Here is a 14,041-nt window from a genome sequence, read left to right as displayed (position 1 = left end):
ACATCAACAACTTCATCAAATGAATCCATTATGAAAACACAAGACAAATCAGTACAAATACAGGTCTGGGTGAAGCAAAAAAACCAACAAAAAACTGAGTGGACAGTTTGTAGTTGGTTGCCATGGAGACTTAAACCTTCCATCGCAGCATAAACTAAAAGAATGTTCAGTTAAACCATGAAGATTTGTCCACCAATAAAGCATAGGCTCCACTTTAACACAACTGAGGAAAAAAATGAATTATAGAAATAGGAGGATAGGATAGTGTTGCTATGGAAACACAGATTTGTAAAAGCTTTATGCATGGATGTTTCTTTGGAGAAAATGGATGCTTACATCTGCAGTTGTGTCCTTCACATCTGACCATCTGTGAGACACTTTAGAGGCCTGACATTCAAAGCTATTCTGGTTTCAATTTGTGTTCATTGTGGTATTCATTCATTTAAAAGTGCTCTATAAATCAAGTGGATTGGATTGGTACATCCATAGTCCATAAAACGTGAAATAATCCATCAGGAAATTCTAAAAAAAACTTATATATTATATCATATTACATATCTTATCTTTTTTTAAGGAAACATTAAGGAACGTTCTTAATCGTGGTTTATAGGTTCCTGTCATAGAAATATCTTTTTATTTTTTATTTTTTTATATATTCTAGGTATTTAAAAGGTACAGCTGGCAACCTATAGTTGATATTATCGATCACACATCCCATAATAACCTTTGTGATACACATATCAAGCCCACAAACGTGTTGCGTCTGTCCTGAAAACATGTTACAACATTTATTTTAAAAATGATTTCACACTCATTTCATGAGGCAAATAGGAGATTAAGCAGATTAACAGTCTGATTGTCCCATCTTCTGTTGCACTGACCCTTTTTTTGACCCCTTTTTATGACAAATCCATCAAGATGTCCCCATTAAAGTTATACTTCACATAAAACAATAAAAAATTCTAATAAAAACTGTGTAAAAATCTGTCTTAATGTCTTAAAATCTACTGAGAAATGTTGTGAGGCAATGTGTAAGTGGACGACTGAACTGCTTTGTTTTTGTACTGTAGATGTTTCCTTCACTACCAATTTGTATGATTTTGTGACTCATACTGTATTTTTCTCCAGACAAAAGAAAAGGACAAAGTAATGAAGGACAAACACACACACACACACACACACACACACACACACACACACACACACACACACACTGATGCCTGGACTGAATCTGGTGGGACAAATTAATCTTAGCGAGCTGCTCCCGAGCATCTCCTTAAGTGAATTGGTTTGGCGACAACAATGTTTTATACCGAACAACCTGAGCATTAAACAAACAAAAAAAACAAAAAGAAAGTGACAGAGAGGGAGAAGAGAAGTGGTCTGTGTGTGTGTGTGTGTGTGTGTGTGTGTGTGTGTGTGTGTGTGTGTGTGTGTGTGTGTGGAGAGATGATAAAATAAAAATAGCAGGCCAAACACCCACAGAGCTGTGAGAGAGAGAGAGAGGAAGCAGGAATATCTGCACAGAGGAATGATGTGGACAGATAGTAGCCTCATCCTAACCATACAACATGTCTTCACCCTTAAAATGTCCTCATTTATATTAGGGGACTTGATTTTTGTCCCATAAGGAAGACAAGTCCCCTTAGGTCGTTTTCACACCTAATACCCAGCTGGAAAAACCAGCATAGACCAGCATAGTTTCCATAGACCAGCAAGGACCAGCATAATGATGCTGGTGGATCAGCATAGACCAGCGTGGACCAACATGGACCAGTATAGACCAGTAAAGACCAGCATAGACAGCATAATAATGCTGGTGGACCAGCATAGACCAGTATAGACCAGCATAATGATGCTGTTGGACCAGCACAGACCAGCATGGGTCAGCATAGACCAGCAATGACCAGCATAATGATGCTGGTGGACCAGCATAGACCAGCAAAGACCAGCATAGATCAGCGTAATGCTGGATTAGCACCAAAGCACAACAAAATGCTGGTCTGTGCTAGCGACCAGTTATGCTGGTTTTTCTAGCAGCGTAGTCCACTAGACTTTGTATGTTTGGGGACTCGGTTCATGGGGGATGCAACATTCAGCCAGTCCAAGTTTGTTTTCACACTTTCGCAATTTAGTGAAAAACGAACCAAACCTTTTTAAATCATGTATTCCCCTCCTCGCCTGAGGTGGCGCTGCATCAAGAATTACTGAAGGAGAAGACAAGACAAATCCGATCAGCCTTGTTTTTTTTTTCTTCTATGTGAACAAACAACACATACGCTTCAATTTCTCCCGGCTATCGTGCTTGTGTTTACCCACAATGCCCTGCATTGTAGTCCACTTCCTGCATTGACTTGGGTCACTTGAAATTAAAGCGCGATCGGTTCGATTAAGTGTGGCTGGTGTGAATGCAGCCTAAATGAGACGGTGTAAACAGGTTTAGGTCCCCACAACATGAGTAATACCTGGAACACACACACACACACATACTGTACATGCTCAGTCTCCAGGCAGTAAGAGTAATATCACACCTTGTTGACCTCACTCTGCCTGCAATTGCTTCTCAGTCTTGAGATGAAATTCAAATTATTACCTCTCACTCACTCGGTCTCGTTATATACGTATTAGAATTATGTATATATATATATATATATATATATATACACATATATAAGTCTATATATACATGGCCCTAACACAGAGCCATTAATCTCTCTGCCTCTGTGCATCCAGAGCAGACTCAGACCGTTGTTGCTGCTACTTTGGATTCTCCCCTTCTCGGTTGCCATGGCGATACCGTTGGTGTCTCTGTAGTGTCCCACAGTGCCACTGCCACAGCAACCAGATTATTACAAACGCTGTAATCCATGCAGGATTTGGCCAATCCCACTTCAGCATCCAAGAAAGGTGCGGGGTCCATGCAATATCTGTAAGTGTGTGTATTTATGTCTTTGTGAGGTCAAATCAAACGCACAAACCTGTCTCTGTGAGGACATTTTGACCTTGTGGGGACATTTTGTGTGCTTTTTCAGGGTTAGGACCTGGATTTAGGGTTAGAATTGGGTTTAGGTTAGGATTAGGTTAATAATAAGGTTCCTCATGAAGATATAACTCTATATGTATTCGTGGAAGTGACTGCGAATGCAAAAAGCGTTGTTATTTTTTGTATTTAATCTGCCGTATATTTGATGACAATGAAAACAAAACTGCAGACACAAACAAAAGTAAAAAAAATAAAAAAATACCGTGAACACAGACGCATACATTTAGTGTAGAAACACTCATACAACATAATCCAGCATATTGGTAGCTGGAGAGGAGGTGGGGGTGGGGTTGGGGGGTTAATGGGTGGAGGCAGAGATTATCATCTCCGCCATAAACATTTCCACTTGAATTGCATCAGCTGAGGACGGAGCTGCGGTCTGGTCTGCAGAGATTAGACAGGAGAAACACACAGCTGCAGAGGTGATGCTCTTCAACAGTTCAACAACAAAAATGTTCAATATGGAGAGCGGCCAAAGTTCAACATTAATCTGAGCTCCGTGACCAAAACAAGAAGGAGCGTATACGAGAGTTTCAGTAGATACTTTATACTTTATGTTTTCATGGACGAATCCACTTTTACTAGTTAAACTAGTGGAAAAATGACAATTGTGGGCGTGTTTTGGTATAAACTGTGATAAACCAATTTAGGCTTCAACACTTTAGTGTTTATTAATGGACTAATAAATCATTTTGCCAACTATTTTGACAATCTATTGATCAATCTGGGTGTTTTTAATCAAGAAAAAAAACAAGGTCTGTGAACTTGGTATGACAGGAAACTTTCCTCGCTCAGACGATTGATTTAATGAGTTTTGTTTCGGGGGAACTTTAGTTTAATAGATTCGGTCTACTTCCTCGATCTTCTTATGTTTTAATTGATTCATCTGTACACAATATCTTTGGTCTATATATCTAGTTTATACCTGTCATCTGGTTTGTCATTGTGTTGGTGCATAGTTTTTAAAAGATCAAACTTTTTTCACTTGGTTTTCAAATATTTTGCTTCATTTGCTTTTGTAGTCTCATTATCTGTCAAAGCAGAGTGTCTGAAACAGTCAGAAAGGTGTTAGTAGCCACCTTAGGGGGCGTGGCCGCTATGTAATTCTACAAATCTGCACAAAATACTGGATGCTGGAGACCAAAAGTCTCACTAACCTTGAATATGTGCGATCAAACTCGCGGATCTAACGACGCAGCAGAATTTCAGTCAACTGTGAATCTGTCAGGGTCAAGATTCGTCAATATTTGGGCGTATTCGACTTTAGGAACAAGGTCTTCCTGGTGTTAACTTCCCCATTTCGAAGCAGATATATCATAGCAAAATTAGTCCTCACCAACCCACAGAATGAGCGGTAAAGTAGGACGAGCTTTTCTTAGCTGCCTTGATGCCGTTGACAGTGTTTTGATAGTTGCTGCTATTAAATGCCTTCTACTTTTAGAAGCTCCAGTTCCTCCGACGCGCAACACAGGAGAACAGCTTCCAGCACGCGGGGCTGGAGGAGACGATGAATCACAGAGAGGGAAAAACCAAAAAATAATGAAATGCTCATGTCCTGCCAACATAGAAAAGGTGTGGACAAAGACAAGGTCGCACCTGGAAAACCGTGTCAAACGGTGATTCTGCCTTCACCGCCCAATTTCAAATGTCTCTGGAGTAAAAAATGGTGCACACGCGCCGTCATAAATCACGCTTATACTCCAATTTTACTTCTAATTTGCATAGATTTCATTTAATGATGTTCCATTTGGGCTCCACTTGCCCAGAAAGTGGTGACAAATGAACGTTTAAGGCTGTGTCGACCACAACGGAAGATGGCGAGTGGATTATGGCTGCGTCTAAGGCTCTGTGGCAGATTATGATTTGACCGTCAATCTCCTGCTGTGTTACAGAGACAGAAACCAAAAAACATAAAGTAGAGAGAGAGCGCGGTCGGGAGGATAATTACGTAATTGTTTGAATCATTACAATGAGGCTCTGGCAGGAGCTGCAGAACGACTCCTGTGGGCGAGTCCATCCGAGCGATTAAGTGACGAAATGTGAGAGCCAAACAAGTTTTTGTGAGATAAGTTTAACAGTTGAACAGCTGGTGCTGTCGTCAAGGCAACTGCCTCTGGGTGAGAAGAGTCAGATTTCTCCGCAGGCAAACTGTCTCTTTGAGGACAAAAGAGATGCAGCAGAATTCAGAGCTGCAGACGGAAGAATTTACGATTCATTATCTCACCCGAGCGTGAACTAGGAGTTTTAAATATGCTCAATATGGAGAAAAGTGTTGAATTCAGGCGTTTCAATCTGGCTTTGAACTCTATGTCCCTTCTTATCTCCAATGAAGGACAATCTTCACCTTCATCACACTAGGACATTTTGAACAATGCTTTACTTCCAGCTTTGTTTTGAACAGTTTGAGGAAGACCTCAACCCCATCCAGCACCTTTGGGATGAACTGGAACACAGATTGTGAGCTGGGCCTTCTCGTCCAACATCACTGACCCAGACGAGTGGAAGCTGTTAAAGCTGCAAAGGTGGGAACAATTCCCAATTCCAAATTCCAAATTAAATACTCTTTATGTATTTGCATACGTCATTAGAGTCCCTGTTCGTGTAACGGTCAAGAGTCCAGGTCTCCATGACTCTGTTCAGACCTGGTATTAACATCTGTCCCGAGTAATCCAGTCACGTCCAGATGGCAGTACTTCCAATCCTCAGAATCCCAATCCTGCTATCAAAGAAACCTCTCTCTGAAGACGTCCGAGGACACGTGTCCACAGCCGACATAGTCCGACCTGCTGCAGTTTCAGTTCATGTTCAAAGCCACAATATTAACACTAGCCTGTACGATCTTATTTCATGTTACAGCACCAGGAGTAGGGTTTCTCACTCGGTTTCTTTACAGCTTTTGTTGCCTTGGAGACCCCAATAAAATCTAAGATAAAGCAGAACGCGGCAGTAATGCGGGGTATTACATTAGCTGTGGTCCATTTGAGGACGGATAAAAGGTGAATGCAGCATTTCACAGCTGAGCAGCGTCCTGCAGAGGAAGACAGCAGAGAGAGAGAGACACAGAGAGGACGAGGGAACGCGTGACCAAGAACTTGTGTCTGTGAAAAAGAGATAATAATCTCAGAGAATCAAAGACGACTGAAGAGTCGACTGCTTACAGCTTTTCTGGGTGAATTTTTACCTGCGAGGACAGACGAGTGCACTTGGCAGGAGTACACTGCAGTGTCTGAGCAAGGACAAAGCAAATAGAGACACACAGAGACACACAGAGACACACGGAGACACACGGAGAGTAAACCACCTCCTGTAAGAAGAGGCCTGGTTCCTTATTGGAATGCGTGAAGCAGAATTCTAATTCTGATCTGTTAGATAACAACAAGCTGAGCAGAATTTTAATACAAGACGAAAGAGAAAGAAGTGCTTTGATCCAAAGTGTTTACATCTAACTTTAAGTGTAAATTATTAAGCTGAATAGAAGTGATAGAATTTTTTTTGAAAATTGAAAAATCAATTTCGCCTCTTTGTAAAATCAAAATAAACAGCAATGCCTAATTTTGTTTTAGAACTATAAGTGAATACGTAAATGAAGCTTAAGTATATATATATATATATACATATATATACATATATACATATATATATTAGTATTATATATATATACAAATTCAACCAAAATTTTTAAGCCCCAAATGTGTCCTGAAAGCATCACTATCGTCCTCTGATAGGTGGCAGTTTTGTAGTATTTTTACACTTTTTTTCCTCATATATTAACACATTTTCTGATGTTTAAAATCTTATTTCATGCAACAGCAGCATGAATAGAGCTTTGACTCACTCACTTCCTCCCAGCTTCTCTTAACTGGTGACGGTAACACTAATGCTGGGGTCAGTTGATCTGCATAAAATGCAGTATATGCTCATATTTTTGTCCTACAAACAACAACAACCATAACCTTCAACTGACCACGTTCACATCAGACATACGGAGGAAACGTGATGCTGACAGTGTGCGTTAATACAATTCTCTCCCTCCGGACGCCATTTTACAATGGAGAGAAAGATGGATTCATGCACACAACGTTAATGTGATTTCAGCTCACTGCGGGTGACTATTAAACTGCTCATGTTTGATGAAACCTCAGCCTACAGTGATTTACCGTGTGTGCCTTACTGGTAACATTTTAAATGTGCATGAACATGGTGAGGGCTTCAGGAGACAACTTTGGTTTGGATTTCCTGGTTAACTTGTGATTCACGCACAGTTCAATCGAGCTAAGGCCGTATTCTGACTAAGACAGGCAATTGGACAACTCGCCGAGTCCGAGTATACATGCGGAGGAGGGTAAATATTTATCCTCCGTAGGTGGCGCTGTATCTCTCTATATGTGTGTCTCCTTCCGACGAAGACCGGAGAGGACATTTTGGTGCATGTACTAAGCAAATACATGCTGGAGTAATCGGACTATGAATCGCATTATCCAGGTATGTTAGTCCGACTAAGACTAGCTCGATTTTAGTCGGACTAACGTGTTTACAAGACATTAAGGACTTAAGTAAACGCACTGAATGTCTCTGATTGATGATGATTTGATGACTCTATGATTGCATTAATGTTGTTTATGTCTCTCTCACATGTAAATATATACATTTTTCAACAACACCTGTTTGGACACGTCTCTTGGTTTCCAGACTCATACTCAACCTGAAATGAGATTGAGATGCAGTCTGGCGTTATAGCCAGACCCGAGGTCTAACCCTCAGGTGAAAAAAAGCATTGTTGACTCATGAATAAATCTAAGTAAAGTCATATCAGAGTGCGGTGGATTTCCATTGTTGTTTCTTTATATCGTCAGAGTGTTTGAGGATTGCTTTGAGTCCGGCCGGGACCTCTGCTACCAGCCAAGCACCACTTACACAGCTTTGATTGTTTTCTAGCAGGAGTTGACCACTGGTGATTTAACTGCAGTGTGTGTGTGTTCTTGTATGTGTATCTTTGTAAGGACCAAAAAGCTCAAAAATCAAAAGGGAGTGAGGACATTTTGGCTGGTCCTCAGGTTCTTAAAGACCTGGTTTTAGGGGTGGTGTAAGAGTTAGGATTAGGCATTTAGTTGTGTTGTCTATGAGTGTGATGTGATGTCTGTCCCTCAGGATGCTTTGGAGACAATTTCCTGAATTTAATCCATTAATCACTTTTAAGTGTGTGTGTGTGTGTGTGTGTGTGTGTTGAGGCAGAGAGTGTGGGGGAACGTCACATAATCCCATGTGATGATAATCTGTCTCGCATTTGGGTGAATATTAACGACAGCGAGTGGTAAAAGGGGACAAAAAAAGGTCAGGACTGAACTTCAGCTTTGATGGATGCTATTTTTGATGCCGAGTGACGGAGTCGTTATGTTACAGTCAGTGTCGGTTCAGTTTCAAAAGATGCACATGACATACTGAACATTAAAGATACTGTGTGTAACTTTTGAGGATTTTTTTGTAGTTGAAGTTTTCATTCTCCATGGACAGCAACGATTAAACATTATTTATACTCTGTGTCCGTCTGAAAACAGGCTCTGTCAAACAACGAGGGAGCGTTTGCGTGTATACAGCAGCAGCGCAGGGGTGGGCGGGGACAAGGAGTGTTTATCTGGCCAAACCCCTGCAATAATTGGCATGATTTGTGTTTTCAGCGATACTCCAACAACTGTTCACAGTCGTCTCACTTTAGTTGTGCAACGCCACACAAGATTTAAACACCATAATATAAAGAAACACAGAGGAAATGATTATGGCTTAATCGGCAATGCAGTGTGTGTGAACTTATGGTTTGAATGTAACATAGGTTTAAAAAGCTACGCATTATTAGATACACAAAACAATACTCTAATCGGCAAATGTGCACAACTGGGATTGTTTACTTCCTCATCTTGAAGTCTGTCCTGAAGCAGTGACGTAAGGAAGCTCTCACATCTTCTCCAGAGTTGGCTGCCGTGACATGAATAGTTTTTTCCTGTGTTTCTCAAAATTCACAATCACACACCATTGTTGAACCCTGACAGTCATGGGATGTACTTTAACTTCCTCAAACAACCTTAATCATGTCAAATAATCTGTTTTTCAACCTATGCTTGTATCAAAGTAAAAATCAGACGACAGACCAACGACCATCAAGGTTCTCCGCGTGTCCAACCCTGAACACACCAACACCCTGCTCAGCCGCGTCCTTCATAACGAAGACATCACATCACAGCGGTGCAGTTTACTGATGAAGCCACAAAGCCTGAGTCCTTTGTATGTGCTGAGAATGCAAACAGTCTGAAGAAACACGGCGTGTGTGTGTGTGTGTGTGTGTGTGTGTGTGTGTGTGTGTGCAAACACACTGCAAAGCCTGGCAGACACACCGGGGAGTGATCTGCGTCGGTACGTCTGCAGAGGGGACGACACGAGTGTTTGTTTTGTTTTTTTTTCACTGTACACACAGAGTGTGAAGAATGACAGCGATAAAGACGGGTTTGCACCGAGGGACGTATGTGTTCTCGCAGACTGAGGTGTGAGGAATGAAGGAAAGGATCGATGGATGGAAGTGGGGATCGGGCAGAGTTCAATCAATCAGACACTTCACTAGGATGCTGGTGCTTCATGGGGATTTTTGAGAGCTTAAATCTGACGATTTGGATATTTGGTCTTCATGCTAATCGGGGCTTTAACGGTTCCTCCGAGCATCACTCAGTGATAAGGTGGAGGATGTGAGCGGGACGCAGATAAAGTCTTCTTCTTCGGTGAGTAAAGGTGATGAAACACTGAGGTGATGATGGCGATGTTATGGAGGGATGACTGGAAGTGGGATGAAAGGTGCGTGACTTCCACTGAGTCTGCCTGGTACCTTGCGCTTGCGCTCAGCCCGCTCCCGGGAACGTCTCCTCCTCTCTTTGGCTTTCTCCAGAGCCTTCAGGTCCTGAGCCGGTTCCACCTCCAACCTGGCCTTCTTTATGGAAGCTGCCGCGTGAGCCATGGTTGCTTTCGCTTTTCGCCTACTCTATACGCCTTCAGGACACTTTCAAGAAATCCTCTCAGGGAGCTCGATCTGTTGGCAAAGAAGCCAGTCTTCCAAGGAGACGTGCCTCGGCCTCACCCAGGTTTCAAGCAAAAAGGACAAAATGTCCCAAAGTGATGAAGGTGGTACAAGGATAGAGGCGGTTCTGATGCCCTCGAGTCCTCCAACTCACCAGCTCTCCTCACCCATGCAGAGAGTGTGAGTGTCTGTGCTGCCTGGATAACTGCATCTGAGACAGGGGGAGAACGAGAGGGGGGGAGGAGCCAGTGCATGCCACAGAGAGGTAAAACTGGAGGACCAATGGGAGGGCAGAGAGTCCAGAGGCTCCACTCCTCCTCTTTACAGCTCAGGCTGCAGAGGCAGCAGCAGATACGAGGGGAGACTGGGAAGAACTGTAAGGATACGTGACGTCTCCATCAGGCAGCAGGCGGGGGGGAAAGAGGGGATTAGAGAAATCTGTGTAAAGGAGGAGTTAGACGGAGGGGGATATCAGACACGCGGAAGCATCGCTTTGGAGTCTTTTGTAAAAGGCAGTCAGAAGGGGGTGAACAACTTTGTTGCTTCGGCCAGATCCTTCCCCTACTAGGAAGACTGAAATGGTACAGTCTGACAATGTGATTGGGAGCACACGCTCCAAAAAAACACACACACGTCAGGTTCATTTCAAGCTGAGTTACACTATTGTACCCTCAAAAACACCTTTGTGTGTTATTATTTGACAATTATAATGTTGTAATGTCAATGATGACCTGGAATCAAGTGGACCACAAGCACAGGCGTTGGGATGTATCCCATAATAACAATCAGGCAGAGACAGAGGGAATGAGTGGGACTGAGCTGACGTACACCGTTTCACACAGACCCCTGTCCATGGTGCTGAAATCACAATGAAGCCCATGTTACATCGACACACTAAAGAACAGCATATGTACGTCTATATACATGTGATTATACATAAATACACAATTACATGTGTATTTTTTTTATGTATTCAGTGCTATTGTTAGCACCAGTGTCTCAGTTCAAGCCTCCGTTCATCCAGTCACATCCCTCCATGAACACATGAACTCTCACACTCCACCTGCACCACACATTCATGTGATCATGTAATCACATTCACAATCTACAAACGTTTAATCCAGACTCTCGCCCAGGACTCCGTGGAAAACATCCAACTGCAGTGTTTGTGTTATTCCAAGGCCTCACCCTAGTCGCTTTTTGATACCATGGCGCCGCCCCATGGCCAAAATCAACATTACAACTCAGGAAATGTAGCAAGTGAGATGCTGAACATAAAGAACTCAAGTTTTTCAGACACTGGACACTGAAAATAAAATTAATTATCATTAGGTACTAATATTTTATAGGTATATTTCATTTTGATATGATGTTATTTCATTGTTAATTCTTACTACCATTTCCTATCTCATTGTTGTTCTATCTATGCTGGACAAACATGACAGTTTCTATTATTTGATTTAATAAAACTATGTCATTTTGGAATGGAAAAATTGAAGAAACATGAGGAGGAATTTCTTTTAAATGAATCGTCACCTATTTTGATAATGGATTCATCGGTTTGAAGCGTTTTTCATTATTGAAACAAAATTTCTGATCGTTTCAGCTTCTAAAATGTGAATATTTCCTGGTTTCTCTGCTCCAGATACAAAGAAATCATTAAAACACAGAAACGATCTGTGCGCGTTTCTAAACTGGTTCCTTACATTCATATACACTTTCAAAGTGCAAAGGAATCCTAGAATAAGTCTGTGGTAATTCGGCCTGATTACTAATCTCGTGCAGACCTTCACTGACACATAGAGACTGTATTATATCAGTAATCTGCTGAGGGTCTCAGAGATTAACGGACGTGCAGCTGCTTCTGCCTCTCCTGCAGAACCGCATTACAACTCACACACAAAACGCTAACGGCGTCATGAGTTATATGAGCCACAACAACAGAGCCGTGACCTCTGACCCTTGTGATTTGTGCTTTTTGTGTGTGTGTGTGTGTGGTTTTGGACAAATTGCGATAGATTGTGGGTCAGACTCAAATAAGAGTGACAAAGAAGATGACAACAGTGGTGGATTATTAGCCCCAGGGTCCATCTGGTACTGTGCAGCAGACCACCCACACACACACACACAGGTTTCACTACTCAGCTGAAGATGATGCTTATGCTTATCCAGGTCTTTCAGTCTCTACAGCAGTGATGCTGGATGTACAGTTTGAGTACAGCTGCAGGACAACAAGGTCGTCACAGTCTCAGTCAGTCAACATCCACTTGAACTTACCTAGAGGAAGAAAAAACAAAGAGAGAACCGAGTTAACCCTTCGTGCTTACGTGACACTGATCTGTGCCGCAGGTGCCCCCTTGGTAAATACACAACTCCTTATATGGACATCCTGGGGGTGTGTGTTTATAGGTCACAGCTTCAGGCTTTACAAAACAATAGTGATAATTGTGCAGAAGTCATAAAATAGAGCCTTTTTATATTATTTTTGTTCATGAAAAAACAAGCCAAGCAAACTTTGAACCTTATTTCCCAAATTCAATATGATTATTGATTGATGATGAGTATTTTTGCTCAGGTGTGTTTATATAGTTCATCATATGATTGCCTATAGGTCATGTGTTGCCTCCTTATATACACTTTAACATAGTAATGGAAAAAAAGCAGCTGTTCTAAGGGTTAATATCAGCTGTAATGTTGAACTTGTGCTTCTTTCACAAAACTACTGGCTCGAAATGGGCAATTAAAAGGTTTCAATTAAAAACCTATATATTTAATTGAAACCACAATAATTAACATCTAAAAATGGCATTTCGATATTTTTGCTCAAGCACCAGTGGTCAGCAACACGAGTATTATTGTAATAATTAAATCAGCATTGTAGGACAAAAAAAAACGACAATAGTTCAACGTTACGTACTACAGTTTTAAGTCATGTGATGAGTGGGCCATCGCCATGACAACAAAGTGACTTTATTTGTGTGTTAAGGCTCCAGAATAAGATAAAAAAAACACGATTTAAAGATGATTTTTGAGATCTGAGATCATCAGAATTGTAAACATAATGAAGCGTGTTTACAAGTTCAGGTGTTTACTTGTCTCGTACCAGACTGAGCGGCACCAACAAACATCCCACAGGTGCCCACTCTCCAGGACCTGACTGTCACTTTGGGGGGGGTTTTGTCCCTCGAGGACAGCGGAGACAAAGAGACGCCGCTGCTAACAGGGGAGGGGGACACGCCCTTAGCATCACTAGCACGCGCCATTAACATCGCGTTCATCACTTCACAGCTGAGCTTCAGTCTTCCATCAACGAATGCATTTTATTAAGACATGGCGACAAACATATGTGACGGTCTTATCTTTGACGTGCTGTTCCCTTCAAACCATTTAAACACCATTATTCACCTCTGACACGCTCACACCAGGGAATCCAGAAGCAGTGTGTGTGTGTGTGTGTGGGGTTCATGTGTTCATACTCTATATGCATCTGTGGCTGTCTTCTTCAAAGGCCCTGGGGGAAGGGTCTTTAATTTATTGCTGCCGCTAAAACTGCTGCTGCTGCTGCTCAGATTGAGCTGTAATCTGTGCCGGTGCCGCTACAGTGTGTGAGTCTGATGATATTAGTTAGCGCACAACAATAGAGCAATTTAGCAGCTTTCCCAGTACAAGCTTGTCTCTGTTGTCCCGACGACACCCGAGGGACTGATAGAGCTTGGCGTGACCAGGCGTCAGGTTCCAGCTCTAATATCATTTACGGCATGTGATTAGATGAAAACATGATTCCCTCTTGTCTTGTTACAGTTAACGAATAAGAATGCACGTTGTTGACGACGTGACTTTCAAATTAAAGGTCCAGCGTGAAGAATTACTTTCGGTTCATTCTTCTTATCGTGTACAATGACCTATTGCCATAGTACTTTTAATATCCATAACAAAACCAT

The 14,041-nt window shown here is 41.9% G+C and overlaps 1 protein-coding gene across 6 annotated transcripts in view; it reads right to left on the bottom strand.

Annotated features, from left to right (window-relative positions):
* The window catches only part of ank2b (ankyrin 2b, neuronal), a 138,822-nt gene that overhangs the window by 71,491 nt on the left and 53,290 nt on the right, over positions 1-14,041 (bottom strand). For 3 of the 6 annotated variants that reach the window (XM_044021153.1, XM_044021154.1, XM_044021181.1), the window contains exon 1: positions 9,912-10,268. The exons of the other annotated variants lie outside the window; for them this stretch is intronic. In XM_044021153.1, coding sequence (XP_043877088.1) covers positions 9,912-10,040 — 129 coding nt within the window. In that variant the 5' untranslated portion in view covers positions 10,041-10,268. Of the gene's footprint in view, positions 1-9,911; positions 10,269-14,041 lie in introns of those variants that run through there. 6 annotated transcript variants of the gene reach the window in all.

The sequence above is a fragment of the Solea senegalensis genome, linkage group LG3 (assembly GCF_019176455.1).
Source record: "Solea senegalensis isolate Sse05_10M linkage group LG3, IFAPA_SoseM_1, whole genome shotgun sequence".
In the NCBI taxonomy this organism is placed as follows: Eukaryota; Metazoa; Chordata; class Actinopteri; order Pleuronectiformes; family Soleidae; genus Solea; species Solea senegalensis.
The sequence above is the reverse complement of the archived record's forward strand: the minus strand, read 5'-3'. Positions and strand labels throughout refer to the sequence as shown.